Source organism: Calcarisporiella thermophila, assembly GCF_041956535.1.
Source record: "Calcarisporiella thermophila strain CBS 279.70 unplaced genomic scaffold VTP21scaffold_2, whole genome shotgun sequence".
Taxonomy (NCBI): Eukaryota; Fungi; Calcarisporiellomycota; class Calcarisporiellomycetes; order Calcarisporiellales; family Calcarisporiellaceae; genus Calcarisporiella; species Calcarisporiella thermophila.
Window position 1 is genome coordinate 885,272 of NW_027192192.1, and position 12,117 is coordinate 897,388.

General features: G+C 50.6%; 6 protein-coding genes across 6 annotated transcripts; 5 read left to right on the top strand and 1 right to left on the bottom strand.

Annotated features, from left to right (window-relative positions):
* Positions 1-764: 764 nt before the first annotated feature.
* VTP21DRAFT_4460 (uncharacterized protein) lies at positions 765-1,521 on the top strand (the record flags this gene model as incomplete). Its single annotated transcript, XM_069394874.1, has 3 exons — positions 765-788; positions 861-1,035; positions 1,103-1,521. The coding sequence occupies 3 exons, from the start codon at positions 765-767 to the stop codon at positions 1,519-1,521; spliced, it is 618 nt and encodes a 205-aa protein (XP_069256068.1).
* Positions 1,522-2,013: 492 nt separating this feature from the next.
* Positions 2,014-5,346, top strand: VTP21DRAFT_4461 (uncharacterized protein; the record flags this gene model as incomplete). The annotated part of the gene is made up of 7 exons (XM_069394875.1): positions 2,014-2,112; positions 2,251-2,583; positions 2,659-3,627; positions 3,722-4,420; positions 4,507-4,699; positions 4,803-4,974; positions 5,067-5,346. The coding sequence occupies 7 exons, from the start codon at positions 2,014-2,016 to the stop codon at positions 5,344-5,346; spliced, it is 2,745 nt and encodes a 914-aa protein (XP_069256069.1).
* An 817-nt stretch (positions 5,347-6,163) lies between these two features.
* VTP21DRAFT_4462 (uncharacterized protein) lies at positions 6,164-8,270 on the top strand (the record flags this gene model as incomplete). The annotated part of the gene is made up of 2 exons (XM_069394876.1): positions 6,164-6,983; positions 7,069-8,270. The coding sequence occupies 2 exons, from the start codon at positions 6,164-6,166 to the stop codon at positions 8,268-8,270; spliced, it is 2,022 nt and encodes a 673-aa protein (XP_069256070.1).
* Positions 8,271-8,663: 393 nt separating this feature from the next.
* VTP21DRAFT_4463 (uncharacterized protein) lies at positions 8,664-9,234 on the top strand (the record flags this gene model as incomplete). Its single annotated transcript, XM_069394877.1, has 2 exons — positions 8,664-8,826; positions 8,909-9,234. The coding sequence occupies 2 exons, from the start codon at positions 8,664-8,666 to the stop codon at positions 9,232-9,234; spliced, it is 489 nt and encodes a 162-aa protein (XP_069256071.1).
* A 39-nt stretch (positions 9,235-9,273) lies between these two features.
* VTP21DRAFT_4464 (uncharacterized protein) lies at positions 9,274-9,600 on the top strand (the record flags this gene model as incomplete). Its single annotated transcript, XM_069394878.1, has 1 exon — positions 9,274-9,600. One exon carries the CDS (start codon positions 9,274-9,276, stop codon positions 9,598-9,600), a length of 327 nt encoding a protein of 108 aa, XP_069256072.1.
* A 1,275-nt stretch (positions 9,601-10,875) lies between these two features.
* Positions 10,876-11,615, bottom strand: VTP21DRAFT_4465 (uncharacterized protein; the record flags this gene model as incomplete). Its single annotated transcript, XM_069394879.1, has 4 exons — positions 10,876-11,113; positions 11,182-11,265; positions 11,330-11,412; positions 11,493-11,615. The coding sequence occupies 4 exons, from the start codon at positions 11,613-11,615 to the stop codon at positions 10,876-10,878; spliced, it is 528 nt and encodes a 175-aa protein (XP_069256073.1).
* Between the last annotated feature and the right edge of the window lie 502 nt (positions 11,616-12,117).

Here is a 12,117-nt window from a genome sequence, read left to right on the forward strand (position 1 = left end):
GTTCATAAGGAAGGATTGTTTTAAAATCATAAGACCATTCGCCCAAAAAAAAAGCATATCAATACAAGGTTGAAGAAACTTGGCAAGTTGTTAGCTTGCAAGGTCAGGTGAAGATGGTTTTTCCCTTGGAGCTTATTAAGGGTGACCGGGTGATTTGGGAATTTTTGGATTGCGTATTTGGGTGAGGTAAGCCTAAGCTATGATCACGATGATTCTATTACACCCGGTCAGAGCCTATTGAGAACTTGAACTTGATTTTGACAAGTAGAACACACCCAAAAAATTTTGCCTCCAAGAGCAGAAATGGAATCTCATCAACTGAACTAACCTCCGGCCTCGTTCAATCATGAGTGGATTGCCCGATCTATAGTTTGATCCTGGCCGATAGCTGGTAGCATGACTCTACGCAAAGTATAATCTAGTTCGCACGCTGGGGACTGGAGGAGGCTTAAGTGGCAGAGTCACATGGAACCCAATTGTTTCTTAGGTGTCAAGATGATGTCAATCACAACAAGAGGCACAAGGTGTGTGTTTTATTTTAGATTTAAGATTATGGTCCATGAAATATAGACTTTGTGAGTTGTGTTGGGAAGGCTTTTAATCTCCTTTTAGATGACCTCGGGCCCTCTTCCTCCTTTTCCCCACCCCCTTTTTCTCCTTTATTCTTTTTCCAAAATAACGGCCCCCTTCACCTGTAAATATTCCGTCTCCAAATCTCCCAATTAGGCGCGTGTTGAACACTCCTTCAAAACGGGTTAGTTTATATGGCCATCCCATATATCCAAAAGGTTTATTCTAATATTCCTATCGAGGTTTATTTTCCCTCTTCTCATTCAATTTACCACTAATATTTCCTCTAGAAAAAAAGCTTTACGCCTATCGTCTTCTTTTATGATGAAGATGACAATGGCAAGCTAGACATGTGCAAGGCGAGGAATAACGTGATGCTGCTGCCGGAAGAGTTTATAAGCTGGCATAAGCAAAAGGTGGCGAACATGATCTATGAGAATAGTTTGATGTGGGGGCGGGTCATTAGTGCGTTGGCTGCGACTTCGAATACATCCCTACATCGAAACAATTAACCATGCTTTTGCTTTGGTAGGTTATGAAATGCACAAAAGAGAGTCCGAACTCGTCTACCTTCACTCCAAATCAGTGTCTCCCGAGTTTTCCCATCCTATTCATGGGATGGTCGACGCCCCTTGCAAAAGTCGCCGCGTACTTCCGCGGTCAACCACGGCTTATCTACGCGCCTGGCTTTGGGAGCACCGAGACCATCCTTATCCCTCTGCCGAGGAAAAAATGAAGTTTGCCCACGACACCAACCTCACCCTTCAGCAGATCAACAACTGGTTTATCAATGCCCGTCGCCGATATTTAACGGATCGAAGAGGTTTCTTTGTGAAACGACCCCCAGAAAGCGTGAAATTCAAGGCGGGCAAGAAGCAGGGCGTAGACTCTTCTCTGATCACGCTCCTTGACATCCAGCAGCGAATCCGTATGCGAAATTTGTCCTTTTGACTCCGGAGATACCTCCTGTATGAGACTGCCTCCCTGGCTCTCCAGGAAGTTGCTTAGGCTTGTACAAACTCGATAAAAATAAGAAAAAATGTACATGAAAGAGAGGTACAAACTTAGTTATTATGCCTGTTCTCATTCCAGGCATTTGCTACGTGTCTTCGACAAAACCTTGTATTTTATTTTTTCCCCTTAGGTGAAATATACATATATGTATGTATGTATGTGTGTTGGACATATTGAGTAAAATTTCATGGAGAAAGTTGGGGTGCATCAAGTCGATAGAGCAGAGTGCTGCGCCTCAAAGAACAACAAAAAAATCAGACTCCGTCAACAATCGACGACGAGTGAGTTCATTGTTTTTTTTTCTCCTCGTTTCCGCGTTCATCATAATTGGCGCTGGTGTGCCGTTAGTTGCATAGATAAACTTGTCTGTTCGTTTGTGAGCAAGCGCTTCGTTAGTTGGCTTTTGTAAACACGAATACTGCTAGAAGAATGGCCTGGCAACCACAGCAACAAGGTCTAACGGAGCTGCTGCAACTGCTAAACCTAGCGGTGGCACCATCCAATGAGCGACAGAATGAAGTGCAGCAGGTATGTGCAAAGCTCGGGAGTCTTTTCGGGAGCCTTTAGGATACCTCGCTCTCAAGGCATCTGTTCCACCCAAAACTCAAAATTTTCGAAATGGCTAACGGATCTACCTCTTTGATGGCATGGGCTTTTATGCTATAGAGACTCGACATGTTCAATAAAATTCCTGACTATAGCTGCTATCTTATCTATATCCTTGCCAATCTAACGCAAGAGGATTCTTCAACGCGTGCCGTCGCTGGGCTACTACTGAAAAACAACATCAAGCATTTCGCACAAGAGCTTCAACCTGATGTCCTTGAGTACGTCAAAGCAACAAGTTTGCAAGCGGTCGGTGATCCCGATCCCACCATTCGGGGAACCGTTGGCATCGTAATAACTACGCTTTTGGCACGCGTGGGCATTACTAATTGGCCCCAGGCGCTTAACACGCTGATGGCCATGCTAGACAGTCCCGATGTCAATGTGGTAGAGGTGAGTACTGCTCCGGCGTCAAAGCTTTAGATCTACCCGGGCCTCTGCAGTTTGCTGAATTTTCCTGCAATGTAGGGTGCTCTGGGCGCATTACAAAAAATCTGCGAGGACTCTACGCGGGAGCTTGATCAAGAGTTTGACGGCGTGCGCCCTCTCAACTTCATGATTCCTAAATTCATTTCATTTTTCGATTCACCGCACGAGAAAACTCGGGTACTTGCCCTGCGCAGCGTCAATCAGTTTATATACGTCGGGTCACAGTCTTTAGCCGTACACATGGATGCTTACGTGGCGGGCCTCTTCAAACGGGCCACCGACCCAAGCTCTGAGGTGCGAGTTCAGGTGTGTCAAGCTCTCGTAGGGCTCATCGAGATGCGACCTGACAAATTGGCGCCCGAGCTCGGCAATGTCGTGGAGTACATGCTCTTTTCCACCCAAGACGCCGACGAACAGGTTGCACTAGAGGCATGCGAGTTCTGGTTGGCCATTGCCGAGCAGGAGGAGATGCGCGAGCAGCTGCGCCCATTCCTCCCACGGGTGATTCCCGTACTCCTTAAGGGGATGGTCTATACAGATATGGACATTGCCATGCTAGGTGGGGATGACGATGACGATGCCAACGTGCCAGATCGTGCAGAAGACATTAAACCCCGGCACCATCGCGCCAAAACCCATGGGCACGAGCATGTAGAGGGGGCAGACACGACCGGCGGAGAACACCCATCGCACCGCGAGGAGGGTGAGGAGGACGACGATGACGTGGACGACGATTTTGACGACGAGGATGAGGATGATTTCGATGCTGAATGGAATCTTCGCAAATGCTCCGCGGCCGCACTAGATGTGTTCGCCACCGTTTTCCACAACGATATTTTGGAGACGCTTTTGCCACTTTTGAAAGAGGAGCTGTTCAGTAGTGACTGGAAACACAGGGAATGTGGTATCCTTGCCCTAGGTGCGGTGGCAGATGGGTGTATGTCTGGAGTAGAGGCACACTTGCCTGATTTAGTCCCCTATCTTTTACAGTCACTGTCGGACCCCAAGGTAGGTTATGATTTCATTTGGCTGGGTTAACATCTAATAATCTATTCCTCTCTCCTCCCCCCTCCTCCTCTTCCCTTCCTCTTTTGACAACTAGCCCCTTGTACGGTCTATTGCCTGCTGGACACTTGGTCGCTACTCCCGCTGGTGTGTTGCTCAGACAGCCACTCCTGAAACGCGCCAGAAATTTTTCGAGCCTCTGCTCCAGAATCTGCTTCGCATGATTCTCGATAACAACAAGCGTGTACAAGAGGCCGGGTGCAGCGCGTTTGCAACGCTGGAGGAGGAAGCACTTGAGAAACTGGTGCCATATCTTGACCCGATTCTGCGCACACTTGTGTTCGCATTCAACAAATATCAACACAAGAACCTCCTTATCCTCTATGATGCGATTGGCACCCTCGCCGACTCGGTGGGCGAGGCACTCAACAAGAAAGAATACGTGGAGCTATTGATGCCACCCCTGATCGAGAGATGGCAGATGCTTCCCGACGATGATACAGATCTCTTCCCGTTGCTCGAATGCTTCACTGCCATTGCCACCGCCCTTGGCCTAGGATTCCAGCCATTTTCGCCCCCCGTCTTCCACAGGTGTATCAAGCTTGTGCATTCCACTCTAGTGCAGGACCAGATGCACAAGCAAAACCCGCAGGCCGTCGAGGAGCCGGATAAGGATTTCATGGTGGTGGCCTTAGACCTGTTGAGCGCCCTGGCACAGGCCCTCAACACAAGCATCGAAAGCCTTGTATCTCAAAGCCAGCCGCCTTTATTATCGCTGTTGAATGTTTGCCTTACGGTAAGCAGAGGGACGGAGTTGACCCTCGACGTCGGTTCAAGAACTCTTTTGGAGTCGGGGCGATTCATCTTCTTTCGTTTTCTTAGGATCCTGTGGCGGAAGTTCGGCAATCAGCGTATGCTCTCGTGGGTGATCTGGCCATATCCTGTTTCGGGCATATCCAGCCTTACCTCACGACATGGATGCCATGGCTAGTGGATCAAATCGATCCTAAAGCGGAGCACAGCTCCGTGGTCAACAATGCGGCCTGGGCCGGCGGCGAAATTGCATTGCAATGGGGTCAGTGACTTGGGCTCACCCCTTAGAATCTTTTATTCCTGAGGATACTGACCGCGTGATTTTCCCCCTTTTTTTTCCTCTCCTCCATTCGTTCTTTTTTTAGGCCAAGAAATCCAGCCGTGGATTCAGCCGATGCTCGAGCGCCTCGTCCCACTGATGACCAATGACCAGCTGCAACCCACGTTGGCGGAAAATGTGGCCATTGCCCTGGGGAGACTTGGTTATGTCGCTCCGAACCTGGTCGCCCCTCACCTCGAGGTGTTCTTTGAGCACTGGTAAGAATGCTGACGTCATTTGGATAGGTGGCAAGTCCATCGTCAGAGGTATTAACCCTTTGCTCCCTTCAACCCAATCCTTTGAAAATAAGGTGCCGGGCGTTGCGGGCCGTGCGCGAGAACAACGAGAAGGATTCAGCATTCCTCGGGTTGTGCGCTATGATACAGGTGAACCCACAAGGTGCTGCCAAAGGGATGGACTACCTGTTCGATGCGGTGGCGAGCTGGGAAAATCCGTCAGCTGAGTTGAACGAGAAACTCAAAGGAATCATGCACGGGTACAAGCAAGCCATGGGTGCGGGGTGGGAACAATATATGAGTCGGATCCCGGAGGCGATGCGGAAGCTTTTCCTGGAGCGCTACGGCGTCTGATGGCCCTGCTGTTCCCCCGTCCTCCCCCTCTCTCCCCCTTCAATAAACTACAATATACAAGCGAATCCTATTCTGTCCCAACCTATCCCACCCTATCCCTTCCTATTCTATCCTATCCTATCCTTTTCTATTCTATTCTATTCTATTCTATTTTATTCTATCTTATTGCTTTCCATTAAATCTCCTTTTATAAGAACTCGTGAGCAAATAAAGAGCAAATATCACCGAAGAGTCGCGTAATGTGGGAGGTGGCGGGGTATGGTGCAATAGGACGACCCAGAGGATCCATTGCGCCTCATGAGGGCTCTAGCGAGTGTTTCAGCTGGTGCGCGGGAGCTGTGAGTCCGCCTGAGCTTTTCATACAGCTTATTTTTTCGATTCCAAGAGTCACGGTGACACCGCGGCTCTCTTGGACCCTTCGGTTCCGCAAGCATCGATGGTTGCCTGAAAGCTCGCGCCTTTTGCTATCGTCCGAATGTGGGACAAAGATAATGAATGACGAGCGGAAATGAATGCTACAGCAAGTGGCCGCTGATTGGCCGGGTCCCTTGAAAAATAAAAACTCATTTATTTGGGCTCTCTTCTTTCTTGTTCTGCTTGCTTTTCTTCTTTTCCTCTTTCCTCATTTTTTTTTCTCATTTCTTCTTGCACCATTTTTCTGCGCTTGCCCATCATCTCTTGCAATCTACCCTAATTTTCTTGCACATTCTTCATCTCTGGGCAACTCTCATCCCCTCACGCCTGATTTTATCCTAATTTCATACATTCAGTTTCATTTTCGCCTTTTTTCTTAATACTAATAATTCCCATCTTAATAATGTCAACCGAACAAGATCAGACTATCCAACAGGAGGTGGCTGCTGACGCTCCCGTCGTGGAGAAGACCGTAACAGAGCCCCCCAAGGAGGAGACCCCCGCCCCCGCTGCTGAGGCCGCCGCCGCCGCCGCCAACGAGACACCCGCCCAGCAGCCCGCCGCCACCGAGGAAACGCCTGCTCAGGCCGAGGAGGCCAATGCCGCGGCCCCTGCTGAGGCCGAGGAGCAACCCAAGGAAGAGGAAGAGCCCGTGGAACCCATCACGGCTGGCTACTTGCAGCGCCGTGGCCCGAAGCCCCTCCGCCTGTGGCAAAAGCGTTATTTCGCTTTCCGCGAGGAGGCATACCCTATCGAGCAGCTTCAGCTCATCCACCGCAAGAATGCCCGCAAGTTCACCCTGCCTTCTTTCTCCCCCACCGAGAAGCCTGCTCCCGCCCCCGCTGAGGGCGAGGCTGCCGCTGAAACTCCCGTCGCCCCCATCGCTAAAGCTGCCAAACTCTCCGGCTACGAGCTAATCAACGCGCCTCTGTTCTCCAACCTCGCTGCTGCCACTCAGAGTGGTAAGGGATTCCTCTTCGTGTACAAGTCCGAGACTGAGACGCTTCCCCTCGGCCTTATCAACCTGCGTGACGCCGAGGTTGAGCAGGGCAAGGCCAACGCCTTCAAGCTGACTACCAAGGAGCGGACTTATGAATTTTCCGCTTCCTCGCCAAAGGAGGCTAAGGCTTGGGTCCAGACCCTTCAAACTAAGATCGCTGAGGCTAAGGATGCCCCCATTGACGAGGAGTCTGAGGAGTACAAGAATGTCTATACTAACCTTGGTAAGTCCCCGTTTATGATTGTGCCTTTGACTCATGCCCGGAACGCCCTGGCTAACGCACTTTTTTTTTTGCTCCACTCCCTCAGTCCAACGCAAGGCTTTTCAGGTTGCCAAGCCTACCGCAGACACCCCTGCTGAGGCCGACGTGTTCTCCGGCGACGAGGGCGAGCCCGAGGCCGAGGGTGTGCAGAAGCCTGAGGGTGAGGAGGCCGCCGAGGAGATCAAGGACGAGAAGGTGGCGAAGCGCCGCTCTTTCTTCAATGGCTTGAGCTTCAACTTTGGCAAGAAGGACAAGGAGGCCGCTACCTCGCCGACAACCGAGACTGCCCCTGAAGCCGCCCCTGCCGCCGAGGCTGCCAAGGAGGAGACTGCCGAGGAGGCTGCCGCTCCGGCCGAAGGAGAGCAGGCCGCTGAGACTGCTGAGGCTCCAAAGACCGAGGAGCACCCGACTGGCAAGCCCAGCCGTCCGTTGAGCTTCGTGGGCACATTCAAGTTGTTTGGCAAGGGCAAGGGCAAGGGCACCGAAGCCGAGGCGAAGCCCGCCGAGGAGATTGGTGAGGAGCAGGAGGGAGAAGCTGCTCCAGCCGCCGAGGAGGAGGCCCCCGCTGCACCTGCCGCCGAAGAGCCCGCCGCTGGTGAAGCCGCCGCAAAGGAAGAGGCACCTGCTGCTGAGGCCACCAAGGAGGAGAAGGTCAAGCGCCGCTCTCTCGTGCTTGTGGACAACTTTGGACGCTTCTTCAAAAAGAAGGAGGCGACCAGCCCCGAGGCCGTTGAGGAGACCACGCCCGCTGCCGAGAGCGAAGAGGCTGCACCCGCAACCGAAGAGACCCCTGCTCCCGCCACCGAGGAGGCCGCCGCTCCTGCTGAAGGTGAGGCCGCTAAGTCCGAGGACGAAGCTGCCGAGAAGAAGCACAAGCAACCCCTGCTTGGCAAGTTCTTCAAGAAGCCCGCCGAAAAGCCTGCTGAAAAACCCGCCGCCGAGGCTGCTAAGCCCGCTGCCGAGGGAGAGGAGGCCGCTGCTCCTGCTGCCGCACCCGAGGAGGGCAAGCACTCCGGTGGCGCTCAGCTCGGACGTCGTTTGACCAAGTTCTTCGAATCCATCGCCAAGAAGACCGAGGGCAAGAAGTCGGAGGAGAAGGCCGAAGAGGCTGCCAAGGCCGAAGACGAGGCCGCTCCCGCTGAGGCCGCTGCTCCTGCCGAAGCTGCTCCCGCCGAAACCAGCGAGGAAGCCGCCGCCCCCGAGAAGCCTGCTACTGAGGCTGCTGCTGTTGTTGAGGCTCGCGCCTAATCTTATTTTCTTTGCATTTTTGCTTCCCCCTTCCCTATTATTAATATGTCCCTCAAGAAAAACATATTTCTTATATTTTTTTTAATAACATTTTATATAACCCGCTTTCTCTATAGGATAGTCTAATAATAAGCATTTTTTTTTTTTATTTAGTTTCCCCCTTGCTTTTTATTCTGTCGACATATTTTTTATGCCTTTGAAAAAATATATATACAACTTTTTTATCTATTCTTTAATTCCTTTCACTCTGTGCCGATCTATCTTTTTGTGTGTAAGGAGGGGAAACAGATTCAGTATGCAAAAGCTGTTCCTTTATGTCTTTTATCTTTATTTATAATCAATATCCTTGGTAATCCTCTCGAAGAGAACCTGAAGTGCGTCTTTGTGTCAAACATGGAGGATGGTCGACATGCTCACGTCATTTGCGCTCACTCCGCTGTCATGTCTGGCTTTAGGGCGGGAGCCCTGAGTTCAGCGACGCGGTGGAAGGCACACGCTCGTGTTCCCTTCGGCGGCCGAGCGAGAAGGTGGCTCTGGGTGATGCACGGGAGCGGCAGTTGCTAAAACTAGGTTCGGATCCATGCACCACCGCATTGGCTGGGCAACTTTAACCTAAGTTGCAGCTTGCTAAGCTGCAGAGTTTGTGCCGCCTTGTGCCCCTTTGCCAAATGGAGGGCTCGATGACACTCTCCAAGCGCTTGTTTATCAGGGCGCGGGCCCAAATGTCACGGCAAGCGGCTCTGAGCGGTGTCCGTGGCTACGCGGGGTTGCCTCGCCGAGACGCAGGGTGCGCGCTTGTGGTTTTGACGGAGAAGAGGAAAGCAAGGCTGTGGAGAAGAGCGAGGGCGCGCGTCGACGCGGCGTCTCGCCTCCTCTCGCCCCTCTTGCTCCAGCGGGCGCGGCATTCCGCGCTTTCACGCAAGCCGCCCCCTGCTCTAGCTCATCTCTGTGCTCCAAATGCTGAGCCGAGTTTGTTTTTGAAAAAACGTGCTAGCCGGCAAAGATGGGCAATTGCGGCAAGCTCTCCTGCAGTTTCAAACAGCGCCTGTGCCCCCCACGAGGGGCGAGCGGGCGGGGAGACTGCTATTTTTACTCATCGATGCCAATCATTCCAATAATTAATTTGCGGCCGGCTGGCTGCAAATTGAAGCGCAAGCTGGCGACTCGATCGAAGCCGCTCATATCGGACAGGGATGCGGCGGACTTTGCAGCCATCCCCGCCATAATGAGGGGAGTCTCAATGCGCTTGCAATCACGGCATCCCCAGCCTCCCGCGCGCACGATGATTCAGACCCATACTACAGCTCAGCACTGCGATGCTGCGGCCTGAAACCTATCCTGCGCTTCGAGTTCATCGGATAGGTGGAGGCGCGTGAGGGCAGGTATCCCCTATGTATGGATGCGCCTCGGAAGCCATGGGCATCCACATCCCCTCTTCTTCATCATTTCAGCCACAACAAGAAGCTCAGAATAGGACCCTCATATCATCAATGTTTTTAATTTGTATTGCTCCAGACCACATGGCCTGGATGTGGGTGATCTTGTATTCATTTTCCAAGCGAGTGCTACAAACACTTGGATTGCGTTTTAAAACATGCGCAAATTTATCTCAAACTAAACGATCCAACGCCCCCCTGACTGCTTTCTCTAGGGGGCTCTACAGATAAGCTAGAACTTCGGCTGGCCGGTCTGAACTGGCGGGCCTCAGCACGGGAGCGGCCACTATCATCACATCTCCTGGATTTGGTTAAACTTGCCGCTGTAGTCTGGGCTATGAAGCTCGGGGACTTTCTCATTATAAATCACCATCGACCAAATAATTCTTAACACATGGTTTGAGATAGAATTCCAAGCAGACTGGGCGAACTTTAAAAAAAAAGCACCTTTACTTGCCCAGGCCGTGCTCTGGCTCCCTGCCGCCTAATCTGTTTTTATCAGAACTGTGATCCAGGTTCCCGAGGCTAAGAAACATACGACGAGTGGTAACTTTGCAGACGAATGAAAGATAGACAGGAGTACAAATGAACAGAAGTTCCAGCCTGGTAATTATAGGCTGTTTTCTTGCCAAACGCAGAAGCGATAGAGTATAGTGTGGTGGCAATGGTCTATCTCGTGTAGTCGGAGATTCCTCCGTTGCAACACAAGCAGGATCATAGACTGGGATAAGCCCACATGCGTATGGCTTATTGGGGAGCCCTTGAACCTTTTGATAATATACTACAGATGTGAGTTGCGTGGAGTGGCCACCAAGTGAATGAAACCACCTCGTCTCTGCAATATTGAAAGCGTTGCACTGTCGCCATACTCTCCCACTTCCTACTGGAGGGGCAGCGTGTGGTAAATAGAAGGGTTAGAGTAGTTGTAGTTAGGGGTGGTACTCAGTTATCATTATCCACCACCATTCCCCTTTATTGTATCGTAATCGTGAGGCGGCTTCTGCAAATAGAGTGTCTATATTGTGTCGTTTCTATTTTGCTCAGTGACCAGGTAAATAAAAAAGCAGCAGGCATAAAATATAGGTTGGTACACATAAACCAAAAGGAAAGAGAGGAAAATAAAACAAATTGTCTGACCAATAACCGAAAATACAAAGAGAATAGAAATTCTAGCCGCCTTCATGTCCCTTATCTCCATTCTTAATTCCCATACTGGCATTGAGCACCTCATTCAGTAGTTTTCTGACCACCTCATACTCCTCGCGCAGATCCTTCACCTCGGACGATATCTGCTGAAACTGTTTCTGGGTTGCTCGAAGCATTTCGGAGAGCTCGGCAGACTGCGATTGTAGTACGTATATATTATCGTTGACAAGATTTCGGCGGTCCTTGTTAGCTTTCCGCGATCTACAAGTAGAGAAAATTAGGGATTAAAGGAAGATAAGCTGGGAGCTGGGATGGGGCCGTCGCGTTACCTAGCATTTTCTGCAAGTATGAGCCCCGCCGCCACGCTGAAGAGTATTGATTCCGAGATAAAATTCGCCCCCATCTCGACAGCCCTACAAAAGTCATCTCGGCAAGATTAAATTGGCACAAGTCAAACAATTATGCAGAGTGGCTCACTTATTCTCACTGAGCGGGCGAATATGCTCCTTCTTGTAACCCAAAAAGTTCATCTTTAATTTCATTTCAGTCCGGTGCATCGTCTAGTCCAGAGATTAAACAGGGACATTGAGCTTCTATCAGGGGAGGGAGGGGGGGGAAATCCGTTGTTTATCCCAATTACCTGGGCAACACCGACGCAGAAATTCCGGAATCTCGGATGCTGCTTTGTCTGATTCTTGATGGAGCTGGCGATCGGCTTTGCAATGGTACGGACGGCTAATGAAAATAATTTAACAGTGGCCATTGTTCGGCAATGGTAATCAAAAGCAAGTATTAAATAAGGTGCGCGTTATAAATCAAATCGAATTGGCTCGCCGAGAAAATTTCAAACACTCAAATTCCGATTGCCGGAACGGGATTCAAGCCAAGAGTCAACATTATTCTCCTTCTCCTCTCTCCTCCTCTTCCCTTCATCCTCTCCCTGACTTACCAGAGGAAATCCGGTATTTCAATGAGAATATGTCTACACAATTGTATTTGAGTGAGTATTGGCTGATTCTATTGCACCTGACGCTTCGGCTATTGTTAGGATGGGGCTCTAAGCTGCAAAGTTTTTTCATCCTGTGAGTTGTATGAGAAGGATATCTGTTGGCCTTTGGTGCAAGGCAAAAAGGCGTGCTTTAGGATAATGTGAGAGGGAATGCAATGAAATGCTTGAAAATTATCGAGCCTATTTCATCTACACTGGAAAATACATCCGCGCCAAGATTACTAAGGCTTGGTTTCCTCCATACGAGGCTATTCTC